Source organism: Echinops telfairi, unplaced genomic scaffold (genome assembly GCF_000313985.2).
Source record: "Echinops telfairi isolate 266 unplaced genomic scaffold, ASM31398v2 ScPeMD7_7424;HRSCAF=8462, whole genome shotgun sequence".
Classification (NCBI taxonomy): domain Eukaryota; kingdom Metazoa; phylum Chordata; class Mammalia; order Afrosoricida; family Tenrecidae; genus Echinops; species Echinops telfairi.
The window spans coordinates 7,484,525-7,505,109 of NW_022111324.1; the positions used below are offsets into that span (position 1 = coordinate 7,484,525).

At 44.4% G+C, this 20,585-nt stretch overlaps 1 protein-coding gene across 1 annotated transcript in view; it reads right to left on the reverse strand.

Moving 5' to 3' along the window:
* ADCY10 (adenylate cyclase 10) overlaps positions 1-20,585 on the reverse strand; it is a 98,069-nt gene that overhangs the window by 4,422 nt on the left and 73,062 nt on the right. The window contains exons 21-30 of the mRNA XM_004706750.1: positions 18,899-18,968; positions 18,419-18,650; positions 16,182-16,289; positions 14,781-14,956; positions 13,289-13,445; positions 8,441-8,645; positions 8,267-8,363; positions 7,436-7,551; positions 6,266-6,383; positions 2,343-2,538 (exon numbers count right to left, since the gene is read on the reverse strand). Coding sequence (XP_004706807.1) covers positions 2,343-2,538; positions 6,266-6,383; positions 7,436-7,551; positions 8,267-8,363; positions 8,441-8,645; positions 13,289-13,445; positions 14,781-14,956; positions 16,182-16,289; positions 18,419-18,650; positions 18,899-18,968 — 1,475 coding nt within the window. The remainder of the gene's footprint in view (positions 1-2,342; positions 2,539-6,265; positions 6,384-7,435; positions 7,552-8,266; positions 8,364-8,440; positions 8,646-13,288; positions 13,446-14,780; positions 14,957-16,181; positions 16,290-18,418; positions 18,651-18,898; positions 18,969-20,585) is intronic.

A 20,585-nucleotide genomic window follows, 5' to 3' on the forward strand; every position in this document is an offset into this window, starting at 1 on the left:
TCACCACAACATGAGGAGCTGTATTAAATGGTCGTGGCATTAGGAAGATTGAGAACCACTGGTCTGGAGGGAAGACGAATGTTTGCTTGGTAAAGGGGAAGGTAACATAAAGCGGAAGATTAGGAAAAAATGATGGAGCCAGGAAGTTTTGCAAGAGTTAAAGGCAACAGAGGCAAACATTGTTATATACACAATCCTGTAATAGTCATGATCTACAAAGATGCTTGGACAGACACACAGGCTGAACGAGTGTAGGAGAGAGGTTGGACAGAGACTATGTGGTTGTGTCTTTATCTTTGTTGCAAATATATCTAGGGATATGGTGGAGCATAGTAAGGGCAAAGTCATGAACACATCTCAGCCATAACCAAACACCTTGAAGAAAGAAGTCATTGAACTGGGGGCTCAGGATCATAGGGGGAGTCAAGTTCAATTGGCATAACACCTTTCACGAAGACAATGTTCTCTGTCTACCTTGGGGATTAGTAACTGGGGTTTTAAAAGATCACGATCAGCCAGCTGAGGTGCAAACATTGGTCACTTATTTTCTGGAGGAAATAAGAGTCCTATGGAAACAATTAGTCTAGTGAACTCATGGACCAAGCAGTCTCCACAGCCCTGAGAACTAGATGGTGCCCGGCTACCAGTACCAACTGCTCTGAAAAGGCCTAGGTTGGAAGGTTCTGGATAGAGTGGGGAAAATGTAGAGCAGAACTTAAAATCATGACAGCAGGCTTATTGGTCAGATAGACAGAGACTGTGGGGGGGCCCCCACGATTGTGGCCCGTAGTCACCCTTCAGGCTTGGAACTGAACTCATTATCCCAGGTTAAAATTATCAACCATTTAAGATTTTAACAAATACAGCATTTACCCAAGGACAGAGGGTTAGGAAAGAAGAAAGAATGGAAACAGGATATAGGTGAAAGACGTGGGATAAGTAAAGGGATTGCAAGGAATGAGTCGAGGCAAAAACGTGTATCAGTTGTTGGGTGCAAAACATGATATGCTCTGTAAACCTTCACCCAAGTCACCCAAGTCACAATAAAGCATAAAACAAACAAACAGAAAAAATGAGTCATAGATGTAATAATCTCCCCTGGCCATATGGGGAAGCTATAACAGACACGAGCCTTAAAGCTCAAATGAACTTCTTGGTTGGTGACCATGCATCGGAGAGAATCATGGGAGCTCAGGGCTGTCGCCACTTTCAGATACACCCCGTGTATCTCTTCCTTTATAGCCTTCTTGGTCATAAGAAAGCTGTAGTCGGAAGTATGCTATACCCTCTGCTAGATTCTGTGTCATTCCATCTAATTTACAAACCCTCCAGACCAGTGAGAACCCGCAGGGGCTGGCGTTTGTCTATCTGGCAGTGTGAAGGAGGAGTTCATCTAACGTGTGAGCCGATTTGCCCAACTCTGGCCGGTAATGAGGATGAAATAATGGAGTGGATCCAACACCATATTTTGGGGGTCAGACTCATGCTGATCCTTACTGTGCAGTTAGCAAACAGAGGTAGAGTTTCCTACGTGGCCCCTTACTTAGTGCACATATTCTTAGAAGAAAACATAGGAGTAAACCTTAGGACCTTGGATTTGGCAATGGATTCTTAGCTATGACTTCAAAAGCACCAGACTTCATCAAAATTAATAAAATGAAAATCTCTTATGTATCAAATGATATTGTTAAGAAAATTTTAAAAGACAACTCATAGTATGGGAGAAAGTATCTGCAAATTATATATAATATATATATATTATCCAGAATACATTTAAGAACTCATAACAAAACAAAACCTCTAATAAAAATGGGTAACTGACTCAAACAGATATTTCTCCAAAGAAGATAGAAAGTCAAAAAGCACATGCTCAATATCCCTAGTCATTAGGGAAATACAAATCACGCACCTACACACAGAGAGTGAAATCCGGAAGGTGGCATCTCGGTATATAAAAAGTGGGTATAGGAAGATTATAGGCAATTTTTATTCTTTCACATTTTAGGGGACTACCTTCGACAACTTTTTTTAAAGTAGTTTTATTGGCACTTAATCCACCTATCACACAATTCAATAGTTCAATCATATCGAGAAGAGTTGAACAATCATTACCACAATCAATTTTAGAACACTCCCCACCCCCAGCCCCCATGGTTAAATCACTTTTAAAATGAGTTGTATAATCACCATCGGTTCTAGTGCTCCTCTCCCCTCTCCCACATACATTGAACAACTTCTATTATAAACAAAGAAATCCTGTAATCAGAGAAACTAGTTCGCATGGGCGGTGCATGGAACCCCACTGAAGAGGTGGCTTCCATAGGAACAAGAAAAGGCCTCACCTTGAGTGTCTCAACCCCGCTGTCCTGGGCGTTCTCAGCTTGCCCTTCAATTTGGTTTTGAAGGTAGAGAACTTGTGCCTCTAGGTACCTACTGATTCCGTCACAGTAAAGAGAGGTTGGGGTTCTTCTTGGCACTAGAACTTTAGCTTTATTGGAAAATATTCGAAAATTGCCCCATTCTTGAAGTCTAGCATACCTGTATCAACACAAAAGCATTAAAAAAAAAACCTTAGGATGGGCAGATTTTCTGAACTGGATCATTCCGGCAGTGTATCTTATTAAGTGAGTCTCTAGAACCCTCACTCAACTCTCTCTGAAAAATAAGAAAATTGTGTCAGATGGAGCTTGGAAAGACTAGACTCCTTGGGAGTACTCACATAATGAGTCACCATGTGTTGACTACAAGAGTCAGGCATTAAGCAACATGTTTTACATACAGTCTCTAACCATCTAACGCGATTCTGCAGCAATCATATGAGGTAGATATACATATTACCCTGTTTTACAGATGGGAACAAAGCAGGTTTAAAGGGACAGTGCTTGGTCGAAGTTCATTAACTGTGCTACATTAGCTTGTGCAAATCCAAGATTTTCCCAGACTGGCTAGTCTGTACTCTCAGCATTTGGGCTCAAAACCACCAGCAGCTTCACGGGAGAAAAATGAAGCTTTATACTGCCATAAAGAGTTCCAGTCCCGATAACCCAGCGGGTCAGTTCTACCCTGCCCTATAGGGTCGGTCTTGATGGCAGTGAAGGTTATAGTTAAGTAGAGGGCTAGAGGAACTAGGACAGTATGCATATTGGAGAATATGGTCAATATTTGAAACCCCAGGCCGTAACAAAAATAAAATGAAACAATGACAACAAAATCAAAACCACCATCACCACCACCTTCAGTTTCACCCTGGAAATGGAAACTCAGACGTGTACTCACTCATTGTCATTGCGTCAGTCAGTACCAAGCCATAGGGATGCCTTTAGGGCCGAGTAGAACGACCCTTGTGAGTTTTAAGTCTTTATGGGAATACAAAGCCTCGTCTTTCTCCCTTAGAGTAGAGAGCAGATTCGAATTGCTGGCCTTTCGGCAAGCAGCTCACCGGGTGACCCATAGGCCACCAGAGCTCCCCCACAAAATGTTAAACAGCAATAAGAACCTCTTTGAGATCCAAGCTTTACAGCAGTGTTCCAAAGCTGCTCCCTTCTTGAGGGCAGAGACAGTAAAAACATGAAGTGCTGCCCACTCCGGAACGGTAAATTCCCGATGTCCAGGCTACTCATTTCAGTTCCAAGTCCACAGATGATAGACAGAGAATGACTGACCTGCATCATAATTACTCTGACCTAAGGAAGGAAACCCCACCCCCCTCCTTTCAGATGCTACTGTGTTTCCGCCCGAGTCTCACGGGGAACATGCCGTTTCTACTCGTGGATAAGCCGAGTTTTTCAGCACATTAGTATTGCGGTTTTTATGGTAAAATTAGGTGTCTCAGCTGATATTTGGGTTGGCTTATACTTGAGTCTATAGGCAATCTTTCCTAAGGTAACTCCTTTCCTAAGGTAGCTCTACACACGGGCTTATTTTCTAAAGGTGGTGAGTTGGGGTGCAACATTCTCTTGATTCTTTGGACCCTTTAAAAATGAGGCATCATAGCAGACACAGAGAGGGACCCGAGTGGTGTAGGAGTTATACATTGGACTGGTAACCAAAGGTCAGCAGTTTGAAACCATCTGCTTCTCCGAGTCTCAGCAACCCATGGGGACAGTTCTATCCTGTCCTGTAGGGTCACTATGAGTGGGAATTGACTCCTTGGCAGTGAGTTTAGTTTGGTTCATCAGATACATGAGCTGTAAATTCCAGGTCTTGAAGGGATTGCTCAGTGTGCAGAGACAGAGGCTGGATGGCCCAGTGCAGCTCACCCATCACGCAGTTGTTCTTTAGAAATACAAATCCTGTGGTCCAACCCAGACGTGCCAACTCAAACAGACCCTGAGAGTCCATAAGTGAGTCTTTTGGTAGATGTCCATTCTGACACACGGGCCCTGGAGGGCAAAGTCAAACAGACCTCTCAGGTTTCTGAGACTGTTTTTACAGAAGTAGAAAGTCGCATCTTTCTCCTGAGGAGATGCTGGCAGTCAAACTTCGGACCTTGCAGTTAGCAATCCAGCTTGTAACACACCCACCAGGACACCAGGGCTCCTGACAGTGAGGGTGAGACAAGGAATCGGGGTTGACCAACTCCCCAGGTGATTCTTAAACCCCAAATCGAAGGTCAACAAGTCATTTCCGGCTCCTAACTCACTGACACGGAGTCAAGTCTGACTCATAGTGACCCTCATGGCCAGAGTCGAACTGCCCGTGTGGGGTCTCTGAGACTGTCATTCTCTCAGGGAGTAGAAGGCTTCATTTTTTTCCAAGGAGCAGTTAGTGGTTTCGAACTGCTAACCTTGCAGTTAACTCCCTATGCCACCAGGGCGCCTATTTCCCACTCAGAGGGTTTCTGAGACTGTATTTCTTCGTGGGATCAGGCAGCCTCCTCTTTCTTCTGCTTTGACCGGTCTGACATTTGTCCTACAGCCCCACCTGAGCTCCTTCAGTGACCCGACTCCTACTGCAGTTTGACAAGTGTTCACTGAAGGCATCCCTGTTGAAGGAACCTTCTAGTCAGAGTAGATTCCGATGGAATAGAAGAAGACGTTGGATTGAGAAAGGGATGGAGTTGGGGCTGTAGTTTCTTGAGCTTTAATTCACACAGGCAAGTTACTTTGACCCTGAACTTTCATTTGGGGAAGGGGACTTTGGCTGGCAAGAGCAGCTCTTGGTTTGGGTTTTAATTTTCTCCCAATACAATTTAGAGTGAGAGGGTGTTTGTGTCCCTATTTGACACAGTTCCAGTTTGTGACATAGGAATATCTTCATATTTTCATTTCCTCTCATCACAAAGCTTCTGATGAACCGTGGTAGAAAACACGACTGTCTGTCATTTTTGATGGAGAGTTCAACAGAGAATGACGCTCCGTCTCGGGAATAGGCGTAGATGTAATTTTACCAATGTTCGTTCGGACCTATTTCATCGTCTTCAGAGGCAAAGTCAAAAGTGGCCACCAGTGGACCCAGGGAGTCCCCAGGGAGCAGCGTGACCTGCGGGAGGTGGATGAGTGGCTCACTTATGGACTGCTGCCCTCCTTCCCTGAGGCAGATGTCACCCCACCGGCTGAATGAGTTAAAACACAGAATGGGTTCATGGTGGCGGTTGAGTGCTTCTCCCTCACCCCTGAGGATCCTGTCCATGGCGGGGAGCGCTGTTGGTGCTGAGTTCCAGGTCTCTTCCCTCCTTACCCTGTCCTGAAGGAGCTGGTCGGTGACTCTTGGAAAGGAGTCAGAGATGGGTAGGTCAGTCTTGATCCTTCTCTGCCTTGTGGTGGAAAGAGCCTTGCCTCTGTGTGGGCAACCTCAAGTTTTCTACAAATGCCTGCTGCTAAGTAGATAAATCTAATCCTAAATTTCAAAACGAGGAAGCCCACCTGCCTGCAGGCATTAAGCCTTTTCTGCCGGCATCAGCTTTATGTTTTGTTTGGATTAGATCTTGGTGAGACCGGGCGGACAAGTGGTGAGTTGCATTCAGGAGACCCTGTCACACTCCATAGAAGCAAGTCGTCTTTGTGTGTTCAGTCCCCAGGTCCATAACGTGGTGGGTACGTAACGGACATTTGTGATGCTGGAGACAATAGAGAGAGCGTTGCCTACTGGCCTCATTTGAGGATGAGCCAGAGGGTGGCTAGCATTGTGTGTCAGTGTAAATATCCCGGTGCCTTGAAGCTGTTGCAGTCCTACGTTATACTTTCCTGCCCCTCCCATCTTACCACACTCTCCAGGATTCAGCCTTGTCATTGGGGGATTTAGGGAGAATGCAGCACATTGTTACCAGATAGCCACACACGAGTACAGGCCCAGCAAGATGCCACTTTGGAACTTGAGGATTCTGTTGTCTTCATTTTGGTAGATGAAATCCAAACATTCTTCAAACGGTCTATAAATAAAGCCTGAAAAGGAGACAACAGGAGAGCGTTGCAGGTGATGGGAGTAGCTCCCTATAAAGACTTTTCCCCCGAGGAAAGAGACTTTACTCTCTGATGACATTAGGACCCAGATTGGTCCACGGGGTGCAACAGCAATCTGACTGCACTGTCTTGTGTTGGCTGAGTCCCAGCTCCTGTGGAATTTTGCACAGATGACACATTCACAAAGCATCATCCAGGCAGGTATAGGTTTTAATCCACCTGTCCTGGCCAAGCTCAAGGAGGCAGCCCGGGACTTCATCTTCACCCCCATCACGCTCACTCTTTGGCCCTTCTCCCCTTGTTGGGCGGGACTATCTGCATCGCCTTTCACAATCATGGCAAATCAGTGCCCAGGTTGGTGCCCCGGTTTGATTTATACACTAAGGGACCCAAGGTCTGTCTTCCTGGTGTAACTTGAAGGTAGCCAGGAGAAAACCTTGTTTTCGAAATCGTCTTTCCCATCTGGCACTCCCACCATCAGAAATCTAGTCCTTCACTCAAAAGCATGAAGTATTCAGGTACGGAATCCTACTGAGCGTTAAACACCGCTAGTAAAAGGCATGTCTAACTCACTCACCCTCAGATCAGAGTCCCTGGGTGCTGCAACTCGGTCCGTGGTGGGCTACTGAAGAACAGCTTGGTGGTCCAAACCCCTTGGGAAGTGAGACGTGGGGATCTGCTCTGAAAGGTCAGAGCTTGCAAACCCTACGGAGTGCAGTTCTGCTGTGCACACCTGGGGATGCCATGTACTGGGATGGGCTAGACAACAACCAACTGCACCATCACTATGTGCACGCTGATCTGCCAGCGTATGCCCAACATGTTCCTCCAGACTTAATTCTTCTCCTTTGCAATGTTCTCCTCCTGCCAGATAGCTCCCATGCTCAGCGAGATCAGGCTCTCCCCATCCTTGCCCTGAATGTCCTCCCAGCCAGAAACTCTGTGGTCTGAACACCCTAGCTCTGGGCTTGACCAGAGCACACCAGCCTAGGCGTCACCTCCCAATTCCTTTTAGATTCCAAGCCCAATCTTACCACAATAAAGCATGATGTCCAGGCAGACAAAATAGAAATAGGCCTTGCTAAAGATGTGCTCTTCAGCTACAGAAAGATCCCACAGCCACCCGAGCACCTGGATCAATTGTTTATATCTGTGGGAAAGAAAAGGTCCTGGGATTAAACAGTGGTTGGACTCTTCTGCCCATCGCAGGGAGAAAGTCAAGAAGCACCGTGGCAGGGTCCGAGTGCCGGGGGCCTGCACGCAGCGGCAGCCACAAAGGCGGCCGACAGAAGGGCTTCTTGTGCAGGGCCCTTGCCAGGAGGAGGACTGGCTTCAGCACTGTGTCTCACCAAACCTGCCTTGTGACACTGAGCCATTGGGATGGGGGCACTGACCTCTCACCCCAGACCGAAGCAAGAGCTAAGGTGTGGGGCCACAGTAAGGAGAACAGGGGGTGGGAGGGAGAGGATGAAATTAAGCCTTAGTCTAGTCTTGGTCCTGCCCAGTAATTCAGAACCCAACGGAATCTTTAAACAGCCTTTACGCCCACTCCTACTTTGGACTGGGTCCTATAGCTCAAGCTAGTTTTCTGTTCCAACTGCTTTATCAGACTGACCAGTCAGGCAGTGTGGGGGGAGGTCAGACTGCTGTTGGCAACTGATGATAGCAACAAATGTACAAATGTGCTTGACACAATGGATGGATAGATGGATTGTGATAGGAGTTGTACGAACCCCAAATAAAATGATTAAATTAAAAAAAAAACCCTCCCTTCATCACCCAATGTCTGAGATCAAGTAAGCCCAGAACGTTCCATTAGTAGGGTCTTGCCCCCTTAATTTCAGGAAGCGCTTTAAGGGAAATACCTGCATTTCAGGAGGAGAGCAGTACTCAGTCTACAGAGGACCAGGTAGTGCTTGTTGGGATTCCGGAGCAGTGCCCACATCTTGTGAGCTCGGGAGCCTGGGAAGGAAATCATTCCAATGTAGTCCAGGGCATTCTTTTGACCTTCACGTCCCTCCATGCCTGCCAGCCCCTACCTAGCTCAATGGCCAAGTCCAGATGACCCATGAGGAGCTTGATGTAACTCAGTGTCTCCGCCACATATGACACAATTTCGATACCCTTGCCTTTCAGGGGGAGGCTGAAGATCAGCTCCATGGCCATGAGTTCGTACTTGAACCATAAGTCTTCACAGCCAACCAGATGATTGTGCATGGAATAGTCCAGGTACGCCTTCACGATCTGAAACGGCAGAAGTGGGGGAGAGAAGGGGAAAGACGGAGACGGGGTCTAGAGCAGAAAGCCCAGGGACATTCGCAACTACATTTATTTCTTCAGCTAGGGAAGGAAAAGACCATTTGGTCAAAGCCATGGGCTTAGAACAGAAATCAAATTGGGTTTCTACGACCTGAATCCCTCAGGACAAGCTTGATGAGTGCGCAGGACCACAGAATGCTTGAGTAAAATGTAGGGCTTTTATTTATTTTCTTAATACAAGCAGCAGCTTACGGATATTGATATATTGATTGCATAGCAAAAGCTTTTGAAAAGATTCATTCCAGAGTGTATTTATTGGGCTGAGAAGAAGTTTAAGGAAGAAGAGGGACTTAAATTTTTACTTTACACATTTTTACAATGACTTAATTTTGTTAGAACAAGCACATAATACTTTTGTAACTTAAAAAATGAGGTTTCGTTTGTTTGCTTCCTTAGAAGCCACAAATCTAATTTGGAGACTTGAGAGAAGTTCTTCACTCTTTGGGAACCCTAGTGGCATAGTAGTTGTGCATCTGGCTGCTAACCACATGGTCAGCAGTTCTCAACCACCAGCCAGCTGATCGGAGAAGGACGAAACTTTCTCCTCGCATAAACAGGTACAGTCCTAGAAACACACAGAGGCAGTTCTAGCCTGTCCTATAGGGTTACTGTGAGGCGGCATCCACTCAATGGCTGTGAGTTTTTTGTTTTGTTTTTCTTATTTACTCTTTAAACAACTCTTAAAATGACAAAGTTATTTCTGAGTAGAGCTCCTTAGCAAAGAGTGAGAGGAACATATTTCTTTTTAATGAAGAAATTTGTTATCTGAAAAACAGACTGTAAATAAATTGCCTTGAAAGCTAAGCTAGGAGAAACTCCAAGTTCCTAATGGTAAAAATGTAAGGCACTGGGGGCAGTTAAGTAGGGGCATGGCTTTGAAGAAGCAGATGGTGTTGTTGTGAACACCCACCCTCAACCCTCCAGTAGTCTTCAAATCAGTCCACACATTTGTATTAAAGGCAGGTCTCTGGGTACTTGTTAAATCACAAACTCAAGCTTAGGACAGGAATTCCTGTATTCCAGATCTGGAGGATGCTTCAGCTGTTGCTACAGAAGGGAAAGATAGCCAGACCCAACAGTAAAAAGCAGAGACTTACTGGTCAAACAAACAAACAAACAAAACATTGAAGTTGCAATAAAGTCTAGGCCTGTGTGGATCTCACCCAGGAGGATGGTCCCTTTCTGAGGAAGACACAAGGTGCTGAGGTTAGGTGATGTTCAAGTTGAGCACACTATAATAAGTAGAATCCTAGACACCTGCTGTCGACGCTCATTCTGGCCCTGTCCTCCTCTGCTTTTGAGCAGTGCCGAGAATGCCACCAACTTCTTCAGTCTGAAATTGATCCAACGTGCAATCAACTTGCATTAATAAGTAGGGTAAGTGGAATGGAAAAATTGGAAATAGTGAGGAAGAATCAGTAGTTGGAAAATATGGCCTTGGTGATAGGAATGAAATTGAAGATTGCATTGTAGAATTTTGTAAGACCAACAACTGCTGCATTGCAATACCTTTTCAACACTATGAATGTTGACACTCTACATGGGCCTTGCCAGATGGAATACACGGAGATCAAATTGACAAACTATGTACAAAGAGAAGCTGTAGAAGCTCAATTTCATCAATCAAAACAGAGCCAGGGGCCAACTGTGGAATAGACCATCAGTAGCTCATACGCACGTTTAAGCTGGAGCTGAAGAATTAACACAAGTCCGCAAAAGCCAACCTGCAACCTTGAGTCTATCCTACCTGAATTTAGAGACCGTCTCAAGAACAGATTGGATACACTGAACACTAACGGCCAAAGACCATAGAAGCTTGACATCAAGAGCACCACGTGTGAGGAAACTAAAACGTCATTGAAAGGACAGGAAAGGAAAGACCAAAGTGAATGTCAGAAGAGACTCTGAAATCTGCTGAAACAAAAGGAAGGAATGACGAAGTGAAAGAGCCGAACAAGATTTCAAAGAGCAACTCAAGAAGACAAAGTAAAACATTATAATGAAGTGTGCAAAGGCCTGGAGTTAGAAAACCAAAAGACAATACGTGTTCACTGTATCTCTAACAGAAAGGACTGAAGGAAAACAAGCTTCAAGCTGATTAAAATCAAATCCTTTGGGATTGAGTCACTGTCCTAAAAAAAGTCTTCTGTTTCAAGAGGCAGTTCTTGATCAAGAACAAATGGTAATGAATAAAGAAGTTCAAGCTGCCCTGAAGACATTAGAGAAAACAAGTCTCTAGGAATTGATGGGATATCAAGGGGAATGTTTCAAAAGACTGACGCAGTGCTGGAAGCACTCAATAGTCTATGACAAGAAGTTTGGAAGATGGCTATCTGGCCAGCTGACTAGAAGAGGTCTAGATCTTTGCCCCCTCCAACGAAAGGTGACCCAACAGAGCGTGGAAATTATTGAACGATGTTTTTAATATCGCATAGATGTACACTTGGTTGAAGACAATTCCATGAGTCACAGCAGTCCATTAACAGGGAGCTTCCAGAACTTCCAGCCGAATTCAGAAGGGAACATGGAATGAGGGCTATCCTTGCTGATGTCAGATGCATCTTGGCTGAAAGTAGACAATGCCGCTTTCCTTTTGTTTTGTTGACTATGCAAAGGCATTCGACTGTGTGGACCATAACAAACTATGGATATTCTTGAGAAGCCAGGGTAATTGAGAACACTTCATTGTGCTCATATAGAACCTGCGCATAGACAAGAGAATGTCACATGGTTTAAAATAAGGAAAGGAAAGGAATGTGTCAGGGTTATATTCTTTCACCATAGTTACTCAAATTTTATGCTAAACAAATAATCCAAAAAGCTCAACTATATGAAGAAGAATGCAGCATCAGGATTGGAGGAAGGCTCATTAACAATTAACAGATAAGATCTCTCAACACCTGGAATCCAGGACAGATAAGCCCTTCAGGAACAGTAATGGGAGTAGTGATACCATGAGGGTAGAGGAAAGGTGGAGGGAGAAGGGGGAGAAATGGGAACCGACTACAACTATCGACATATTACAACAACCCCCCGTCCCAAGAGAGATGAACAATAGAAATGTGGGTGAAGGGAGATAGTGGATGGTGTAAGAGATGAAAATAATAATAATTTATAATTTATCAGGGGTCCATGACGGTGGGGGTGGGGAAAGAGGAGCTAATACCAAGGGCTCAAACAGAAAGAAAATGTTTTGAAAATGATGATGGCAACATATGTACGAATGTATTTGATACAATTGATGTATGGATTGGTATAGGAGCTGTAAGAGCCCCCAATAAAATGATTTATTAATTTAAAAATTGTGATGTGTAGACCCAAGCAGGCTGGCTGAAAATGTAGTGGACTTAAGTACCTACTGATAAAGATCACAGTCTAAAGTCTTCAGGATTGGTTATATAAAGAAAACAAAAATCATCACAGCTGGACCAGCAGACAATAACTTAATACATGAAGAAAAGATTCAAGATGTCAAAACATTTTATTTTACTTGGATCCATAATGAGGGTTCATGGAAGCTGCAGTTTTAAAAGACACTTTGCATCGAGCAAATCTGCACAAGGCTTCTTTAAAATATTGAAGAACAAAGATATTACCATGAACCTGTTTGCCATTGTTTTAAGTGGATACAGATACAGCTCTCTTCCAAAAGGTTATTCAAGCAATAGTCTGCTAAACTTCTTGACACAGAAAAGTAAGTGATCCATTTGCTGAAGCATCTCAATTGGTACTCTGGGAATTCCCAGAGGCTTCTTTTCATTAATACCTTCAGTGCAGATTTTCTTCCTTCCTTTACTACCACTCGTATTAAGTGGTATGATCATATGCTATCTTCTGAAATGGTTGAACACTAATTATTTTTGGTATACTGCCTCTTTAAATTCCTTCTTTCGATGCTTACTGAGCCATTTAAGTTTTTAGAATCCTTCAATATTACAACTCCAAGCTTGAATTTTCTCTTCATTGCTATCAGCTTAAGAAATGCCAGTTGTGGTCTTCCTTTTTCGTTTTCTTTCTTTATTTTCCCCACTTTAGTTGTCTTACTCCAGGTCTTTCCACATGCCATCTTCTCAAACCACTTTCAAAACCTTCTATACAGCACTTTTAGTTCATGTTTCCTTGTGTTAGCTATTGTGTCCTTCAGAGCAAGTTTCTAAGTCTCTTCAAATATCCACTTTATTCTATTTTCCTTCTTCCTTGTATTTTTTATTGACCTTTTACTTTCTGCATGTAAGACATCCTTGATGTCTTTCCCCATCTCTTCTGGTCTTTGATTGTTAGTGTTTGTGGTGCCAGATCCATTTTTGAGATGATCTCTAAATTGAGGTGCGATATAGTCAAGGTCATACTTTGGCCCTTGGAATTGACTTGATGGTGGTGGAAAGTGGCCCTGAGACAAAAATATTTGAGAAATGCTGACCTCAGTAAAACAATTTAGCAATGAAGCCTTTTTATTATATCATGATTTCAAAATCTAGCTAGGCTTTTGCTAGGTTTTTCTCTCAAATGAGATTCCAACATTTAAAATCAAGATACAAACTCTTTTAGGTTATGCAAACATAGCTTACCTGAAAATTATCTTGAGTTTCCAGTGCGGTATTAATTTGCATCATAGCTGCCAAGTGGGCATAATATTTATAGTGAAAAAAATAATTTGCACTATAAATCTTCCACAGCAAAGCGAAGCAGATGATTTGTCGGTGAAATTGTGCCAACTTCTTCTTCCTATTAGAATGAGTAAGCACAGACAGATTATCGAAAAGTCATCATCTTTGTGCTTTAGGCCTTGGGGGAACACGGGGCACAGGATCCTCACTCCCATACAACCAAACTCACCACCAACAAGTCGATTCAGATTCACAGTGACCCCTCGTGCCCAACAAATCGATTCTGATTCACAGTGACAGGGTAGGATCCCGTAATACAGGAATAATTCACCCCATTTACTGAGAGGGAAGGTGAGACCCAACCAGGTTAAGGTAATAACTCTAAGTCAGACAGCCAGAAGGTGGGGGCGACAGGACCAAGAACCATCCATTGGCCAGGTCTAGCCCATCCCAGGCAGTTCAGAATATTAGCCCCTCTAGGGCACATGGTTAGTGGGAGCCAGAGCTCACTCAACAAAGGAAAGGAGCATTGTTAACAACCACATTCCAACTTCTCCAAGGATGGACCGGAACACCACAGGAGGTGGTAAGCATCCGTGCTAGAGGTCCTCAAGGGGAAGATGACCTATCTTCTCCAAAGAGTGTTGGGATTCATAGGTCAAGCCCCAACAGACAATTTACTTGATCATGTAGCCCCAAATGCTCTAGATTTATGACGAAAACAAAGGGACCCTAAGCAACATGGATGTAACTATGCGTGCTTTAACAAATAGAAAACAAACTCCAATTAGAAATATTTCTCAAAGAGGTTTTAAATAAAGGTGCGAAGGAAGTGAGATTGTAAAATTGTGAAATAAAAAAGACTTTTAGGTACTTTCAATTTAGACATTGATGATATTGATTCTATTGAGGGAAGGGGGGTGGGCAAAAGGTTCTAAGGTGTTTTTGCATACAAAGGAGACCCCAATCTCAAATACAATTTAGGGAAAACTTGTTTTTTTATCTTAAATTGGACACAGACCCACCATCCTGCTGTGGGAGGCCATGAGCATAAGGTCATAATGGCAATCTAGGAGTCTCCGTCAGGAGTTTAATTTAAAAGGTATGGAACAAAGGAAATGGTCACACATTTCATGATTGGTGCCAGATCAATACATCACAGTTACAGATAGGACTACAGAAGCAAGAACAGGACCATGATTGGGACAGATCATGAGTATACAAGATTGGTCCAGGGCCTTCCAACCGAGGTAATTGGGATGTGACTGATAGGGCATGACTTGACTATTTGACACCCAGTCCTATCCCCAGTAGGGTGGTCTCCATCAATCACACACCCAGGCAACCCCTAAGAGAAACTGCACCTCCCAATGTTGGCTGGGAAGGGGTGCACGCTGCCTGCCAGATGGCAAGATTGCATACATCCTTGTTAACCATCAGATCCTGCCCTGACCTTGGAGGTGGACTCTGTTGAGTCTGCTGATTCAAATAACGAAAGTGCCTGTTTTTCTCAATGTGGGAATGGACAAACAAAGAGAATAAGGTGATAGGAAATCTTCGATTGAGCAGCTTCAGAGCCTTCCTCAGCATTTTCTTGGCAAGTACCATGTTGCCCATGTTGAAACAGACCTGCAGTGAGAAGAGAGGGAAGGAAAGACAAGTAATGATTTGGACTCAGATGATATGTTCCAACCATGCATATTGGAGAGTGTGTAATGGAAAAGCTAACTGTGGTGGTGCCACGGTTAACCAATAGAAAAGGTCTGCGTCTGCCCTGGTAAAGATGAAAGCCTACACCACCCTGTGGCTAGTTCCACTGTCCTACGAGGTTGTTCTGAGTCAGAATGAAATGGACAGTATGTGTAAACCCACAGGGGCAGGTCCACTCTCTGATAGGGTCACTTTGAGTTAGAATTGACTGAATGGCAGTCAGTCTGTTGTTTTGCTTATTATGTTGTTTCTCTTTCTGTTTTGTTTCTAAGAATTCTATGAAGAATACCCGTCCCCTTTCTCTGTCTCCAAAATAGCAAATCATTCCTCAACTTCCAGGTGAACGTCAGCTCCTCCAGGAAGCCTTCCTAACAGCCTCTCTACCACCCATTCCTACCTTCCACCCCAGCCAGCTGTTCTGCTGTCCCGATAGTCTGGTCCAGGATGTCCTACTTTGTTTTCAGTCTGTTCCTCCAGCAACAAGTGCATACCCTGACGTCAGGCACTGTCTATTAACCACCCGGTTCACTTCGCTCACTCAGACAGCACCTCCTTGAGAACTAGTCTTCGCATCTTGAATATTTCTACCCCCCATTCCCAGCGTCGGGCCCCAGTTGGTTGCACAGTGGTGAAGAATATAGCTACTAAACCAAAAGGTCAACAGTGTTAAGGCACCAGCTGCTCCACAGGTAAAAGGTGTGGCGGTCTGTTTCTGTAATGATTACAGTCTTGGGAACCCTGTGGGGCACTTCTACTCTGTCATGTAGAGTCTCTGTGAATTGGAGTTGACTCTCCGTCAACAGGCGTTTGCCTGGAATAATAGTAAAGGTTTATTAACTGTATGAATGGAAGGCTGGTTTCTGAGCTGATATGTCTTAGTTACATATCCTCTACCTCTGAGAAAATGCCTAACTGTTCTTTGGACGTTATTAGGAAGCTATTCCATGAGGCCGTCAAGTAGGAGGAAGGAAGGCGAGTTCTTGTTATTCCCAAGTCAGGGAGATTTGAGGCCCGGGGCTCGAGGGCAGAGAGTCGTGAGGTATGGTCGGAGCATGTCAAAGAGTATAGTAATGGCTGTTACTTACTGTGTGGGAAGCCGTCATGACACAAAGCAGATGAGTTCCTATCTTTGATAGTTTCTTACCTGACCCTTAAGGCTTAAGAACGTGGCAGCCTCGAAAGTTTGACTCCAAGTCTTTTGCCTCTTGAGAGTCTTCAGCAACTTTTCTGCCTCATTTAAATACACATACGCCTGCAACCAGCACGGGGAGGAGAAAGCGTTGAGTCAGCAGGGATTCAGACCACGAAGGGGACACTGCCCAGATGCTGCTGAAGGAAGCTTTGGGCAGTACTTTCACCTTCAGCCCTAGCTTCAGTAGTTAGAATGAACTTCCAAATTCCTGATAGGAGCCTGATGAAGAAGGCCCTACTGCAGATCCTGGCTCACTTTCAGGCCCACCTTTGTCCGCCGGATCACTCCTTCTAGAGGATAAATCTGGAAATCGCCGCCTTTACTCATGTTGTCAAGTTAGTTGCCTGACCTGAGGCTCCCCCAGGGTAGTTTCTTCTTTTGAGGCATCCCATTCTCCACCTCTCTATCTCCAGCAGAGCCACGGCTGTGACAATCTGCTACGTAAGTGAGAAGTCAGCCTACTTTGGGAATGTTATGGGCCACTCCTATTTCCCTGTGAGAGGAGGAGGAGGAAGGTAGGGCCCTGTGAAAATCTCGTCCCCTCTCCCCCAGCCTCCTGTGACATCATCAGACACAGCAGTCCGGGCACATGTGAATACCGGCACAAGGTCTGAATAGAAGAGTAAGATCAGGTGGCATCACCTATCCCCAATCTCAGGGAGCCTAAGAGTGTGCGTGCGAGTCAGAAGGAGAGAGTCATGAGGGAGTTGGCTGCTAGCCCCAGATCGCCTTTGACGGGAGAAGGGGTGCAAATGGCATATTCTGGCTCTGTGTCTTTGCTTCCAATCACCATCTTCCTGATCACTCACACGACTCCACATTTTAGCAGGTGGACCTGGAGCACTCCCTGAATCTGCTCTTATAAAGACCTACTGGCCACCCTCTCACACTATGCGAAGGGGATTCACAACGCCCACAGGAAACGTCCACTATCTTTTAATTCTATTTTTCCATAAAAACTTTTTGAAGTCCTCTAGGATAGGCCACTGTGTATTCACATGCAATGTACCACACACAGCACACACACACACACACACACACACACACACACACACTTAAAATATGTACCAGATTCCCCTAGATAGGGATCTTTCATCTGTATTAGCATGAATATTTATGAGAACAGGGATCGCTAACATTTTTAATAGTTTAACATTTTTAATTTTATGCAAACCTAAGGTATGAGACTTGAGTGGGCTGCTCTGATCACGAGCAACTGTACAATAGGGAGCAGACCAGCATGGTGGACAAGAAGGTCCGTGGCTATGATGATTCAGGTGAGTGACATCTTTCCTGGAGGTGGTTCGAGTCAGACGAAGCAAGGCCCAGAAAGGCCTTCCCTCAAGGGAGTTCATGCAAGTCTAGTCCAGCCAGCTGCTTCATGCAAAGTATGTAAAGTCAAATCAGTTTAAGAGACACAGTCTGCTGTACTAGACATAGACCTGGCCCTGGCCTAGCCTCTCCCCATCTCTCCCCTCTGGGAGACTTATATATGCTTTAACATATTGATGGCCCTGAAGTATTTGCAATTTAGCTTTATTTGGTTCAGTGCTTCTCAACTTATTCAAAAAGGAATTATTTCTATTTTGTGATATGTCTTAAACCTTCACCATCCTTGTGTGCCATGGACACTCACTGGGGCCTAATGGCCTGGAACTTTATGTACAAATTGCTATCCTGAAGGGGTCGAAAGGGGTTGGTGATGGCCTGGCACAGATTTCATGCAGGCCAAAGTGGCTGAGAGCCTCGTTGCAGATTTGCACTCATTTAGAGAGCGACAGATACTTTGTCCTCTCACGGAGTTTGTCAAGACAAGCGGGGAAAGCCACTGGGCCATTATTAGGAAGGAGTATCCTGAAACTCACAGTGATAGCAAAGGTCCCCTCTGCAAGAGCTTGGACTCCTATTTCCATACAGGTAGACAAACCCGTTTCTAAAAGTGGCAACTTTTTAAATGATGCCTAATGATAGACACAATTTTGGCCTAATTCCCTTTTCTCAGTCTTAAATCATTTCCCTTTTTAGGAAATTTGGTTTTCAGCGAGAAGGGATGCTAGCAGGAATCAAGAACACAAAGTAAACATCATCCTCCCAGCTTCCTTCAAGCCCCTTCTGACGAGGGTCTAGCTGGCTCTACGGTGGTATAGAATTGGTCCCTAGGGTGAAGGAGGTTTGAACAGACAGCTTACCATATAATTATCATTCATGATGATATAAGCAGATGCGATTTCGAGGAAGTAATACAAGGCTTTGTGGTTCTCCTCCAAAGCCAGAAAGTGGTGGGCCAGAGGTAAGATGACCGTCTCTAAGATCTCCTCACACTGGCAAGACTCCAAGGGGATGATGTCTTCCTCGGCAGTCCTCATTTTCCTGACAGTGGCGTCGAAGAACTCCAAGAGCTTCTCTCTTATTTCTTCGGCACTGTCCAAATGCAGACAGAAAGAGTGACAGTCACTTCCAAATATAGCTTTTGATACGAAACTCTCTTTCTAGACTAATAAACAGCAAGATAGTAAAACACAGGTGCTGCTCTCCAGCTCCCTGTGCACATTGCCCCACGTGTCCCTACGAGGCGCAAAGGATTGGCCAGATAATTAATTCTAACAGTCTTCTGGATTCAGTGATAACTGCTTGTGCTCTACCTCCTAAACAGTGATATATCCCTGTACCTGAGGTCATCAGGAAACATGTCAGATTTCATAGGAATCCCTGATATGGAAAAGGTGCTCTCTTCTTCAGCTAGAAAATAAACAAATGAATTGTATGGGTCATTGACGTTTTCCGTATAGAGGCATGTCTGGTGCCCACCAAAGACTCCTGCTCTCCTCTCACATGCAGAATTGTTGGCTCCCCAGTCAGGGTCTGTCCTTCCCAATCCCCACTGCCTCGCAGATGAATCCTCACAACTAGTTCACACAACAGAATGAGATCAGATGGGTTGATATGGTTAGGGGTCTTCTGTACTCTCTCCTCCCACAGGAAAGCAAAGGACTCTGGGACTCCACAGAAGAGTCAAGCCACAAGATAAGAACAGACTTGGTTCCTGACCTATTGCGTGTGCAAGGCTATTTGTCAATTTCCCCATTGGATTATTACACGAGCAGGAAATAATCTATGATTCTACTGTGTGAAACCATGGAAATGTTAAAAACTCACTGCCATTGAGTCAATTCTAACTCATGGTGCATATATATATATATATATATATATATATATATATATATATATATTGTCTGAGGTATTCTGAAGCTGTAAATCTTTATGGGAGTAGAATGGTGGATTTGAACCACCAACCTTGCAGTTAGCATTCCAACGTTTACCCAAAGATGCCAGATATGTTCCAGCTGATAACACTATCCTAACCAATTTACCCTGCAATAACTAACACTATTAATTAATGAACTTGAAGGAAGTGACATATAGTTTCTTGTGAGGAAATATCAATATTTAAATAAAATACCCCATTAGGCCAATGAAAAGACAGATAAAGTGGAATTTAAACTCTTCAGAAGTTAGTCTTATCTAACCAAGCATCAATAGGTTAGGGAATTTGATAATGGTCTTAGATCAGAAAACCAATGAGAACTGTTTAATCTTGCCCACCTTTCACTCGAAAATAAGAAAGTGTCCCATTGAACAATTTCTGCATAAGTTGTTCAGTGACACTGGTTCTATGCATGATCATTTTCATTCTTGTTCTGGTTGCTCCATTTCCAGTCACCCACTTCCCCCGGCTCTTGATTTTCTCATTTTTATTTTTAAATAATTATTGACCATTTGGTCTCATATCTACAATTTTTAAAGAGGCACAGTACTCACAGGTGATATTCTTGGTTTTGTGAGCCAATCTAGTATTTCATTAAAAGTGATCTCAGCAACTTCTAGCAGGATGGCAGCCCAGAACTTCTACAACAACGATGTGAGAGCACAGATACAGAGGGGAAACCAGGAGCCTCGAGGCTCTGAGGAAAGACACGTGAACTGAATCCTGATAGAGAAGGGTGAACAAATGAAAATGGAACCCCACTCAGAGGACAGACAGACCAAGAATTCTCTGCCAATCAGAATGAGCTCTGCTCACAGCTCAGGACATTCCCCAGCACGTTACAACAAGAAAGAGAACCCCTCCCCTTCCTCCGCACATCCCAGTGAACAGCGGTATGCCCCGCCCCACCCTTGCACACACACTGGCTGACAATACACCTCCTGAACACCCTCGGACTATAGAATATAGTCTTAGAGAAAAGATGGAGCAATTAGGATCGACCTTCTGTGGGGTGTTGCACCGATGCAGCATGGCACAGATAGGCACCCTGAGGGGCTAGATCATGCCTAGATCCCCACAGCCCCTTGGTG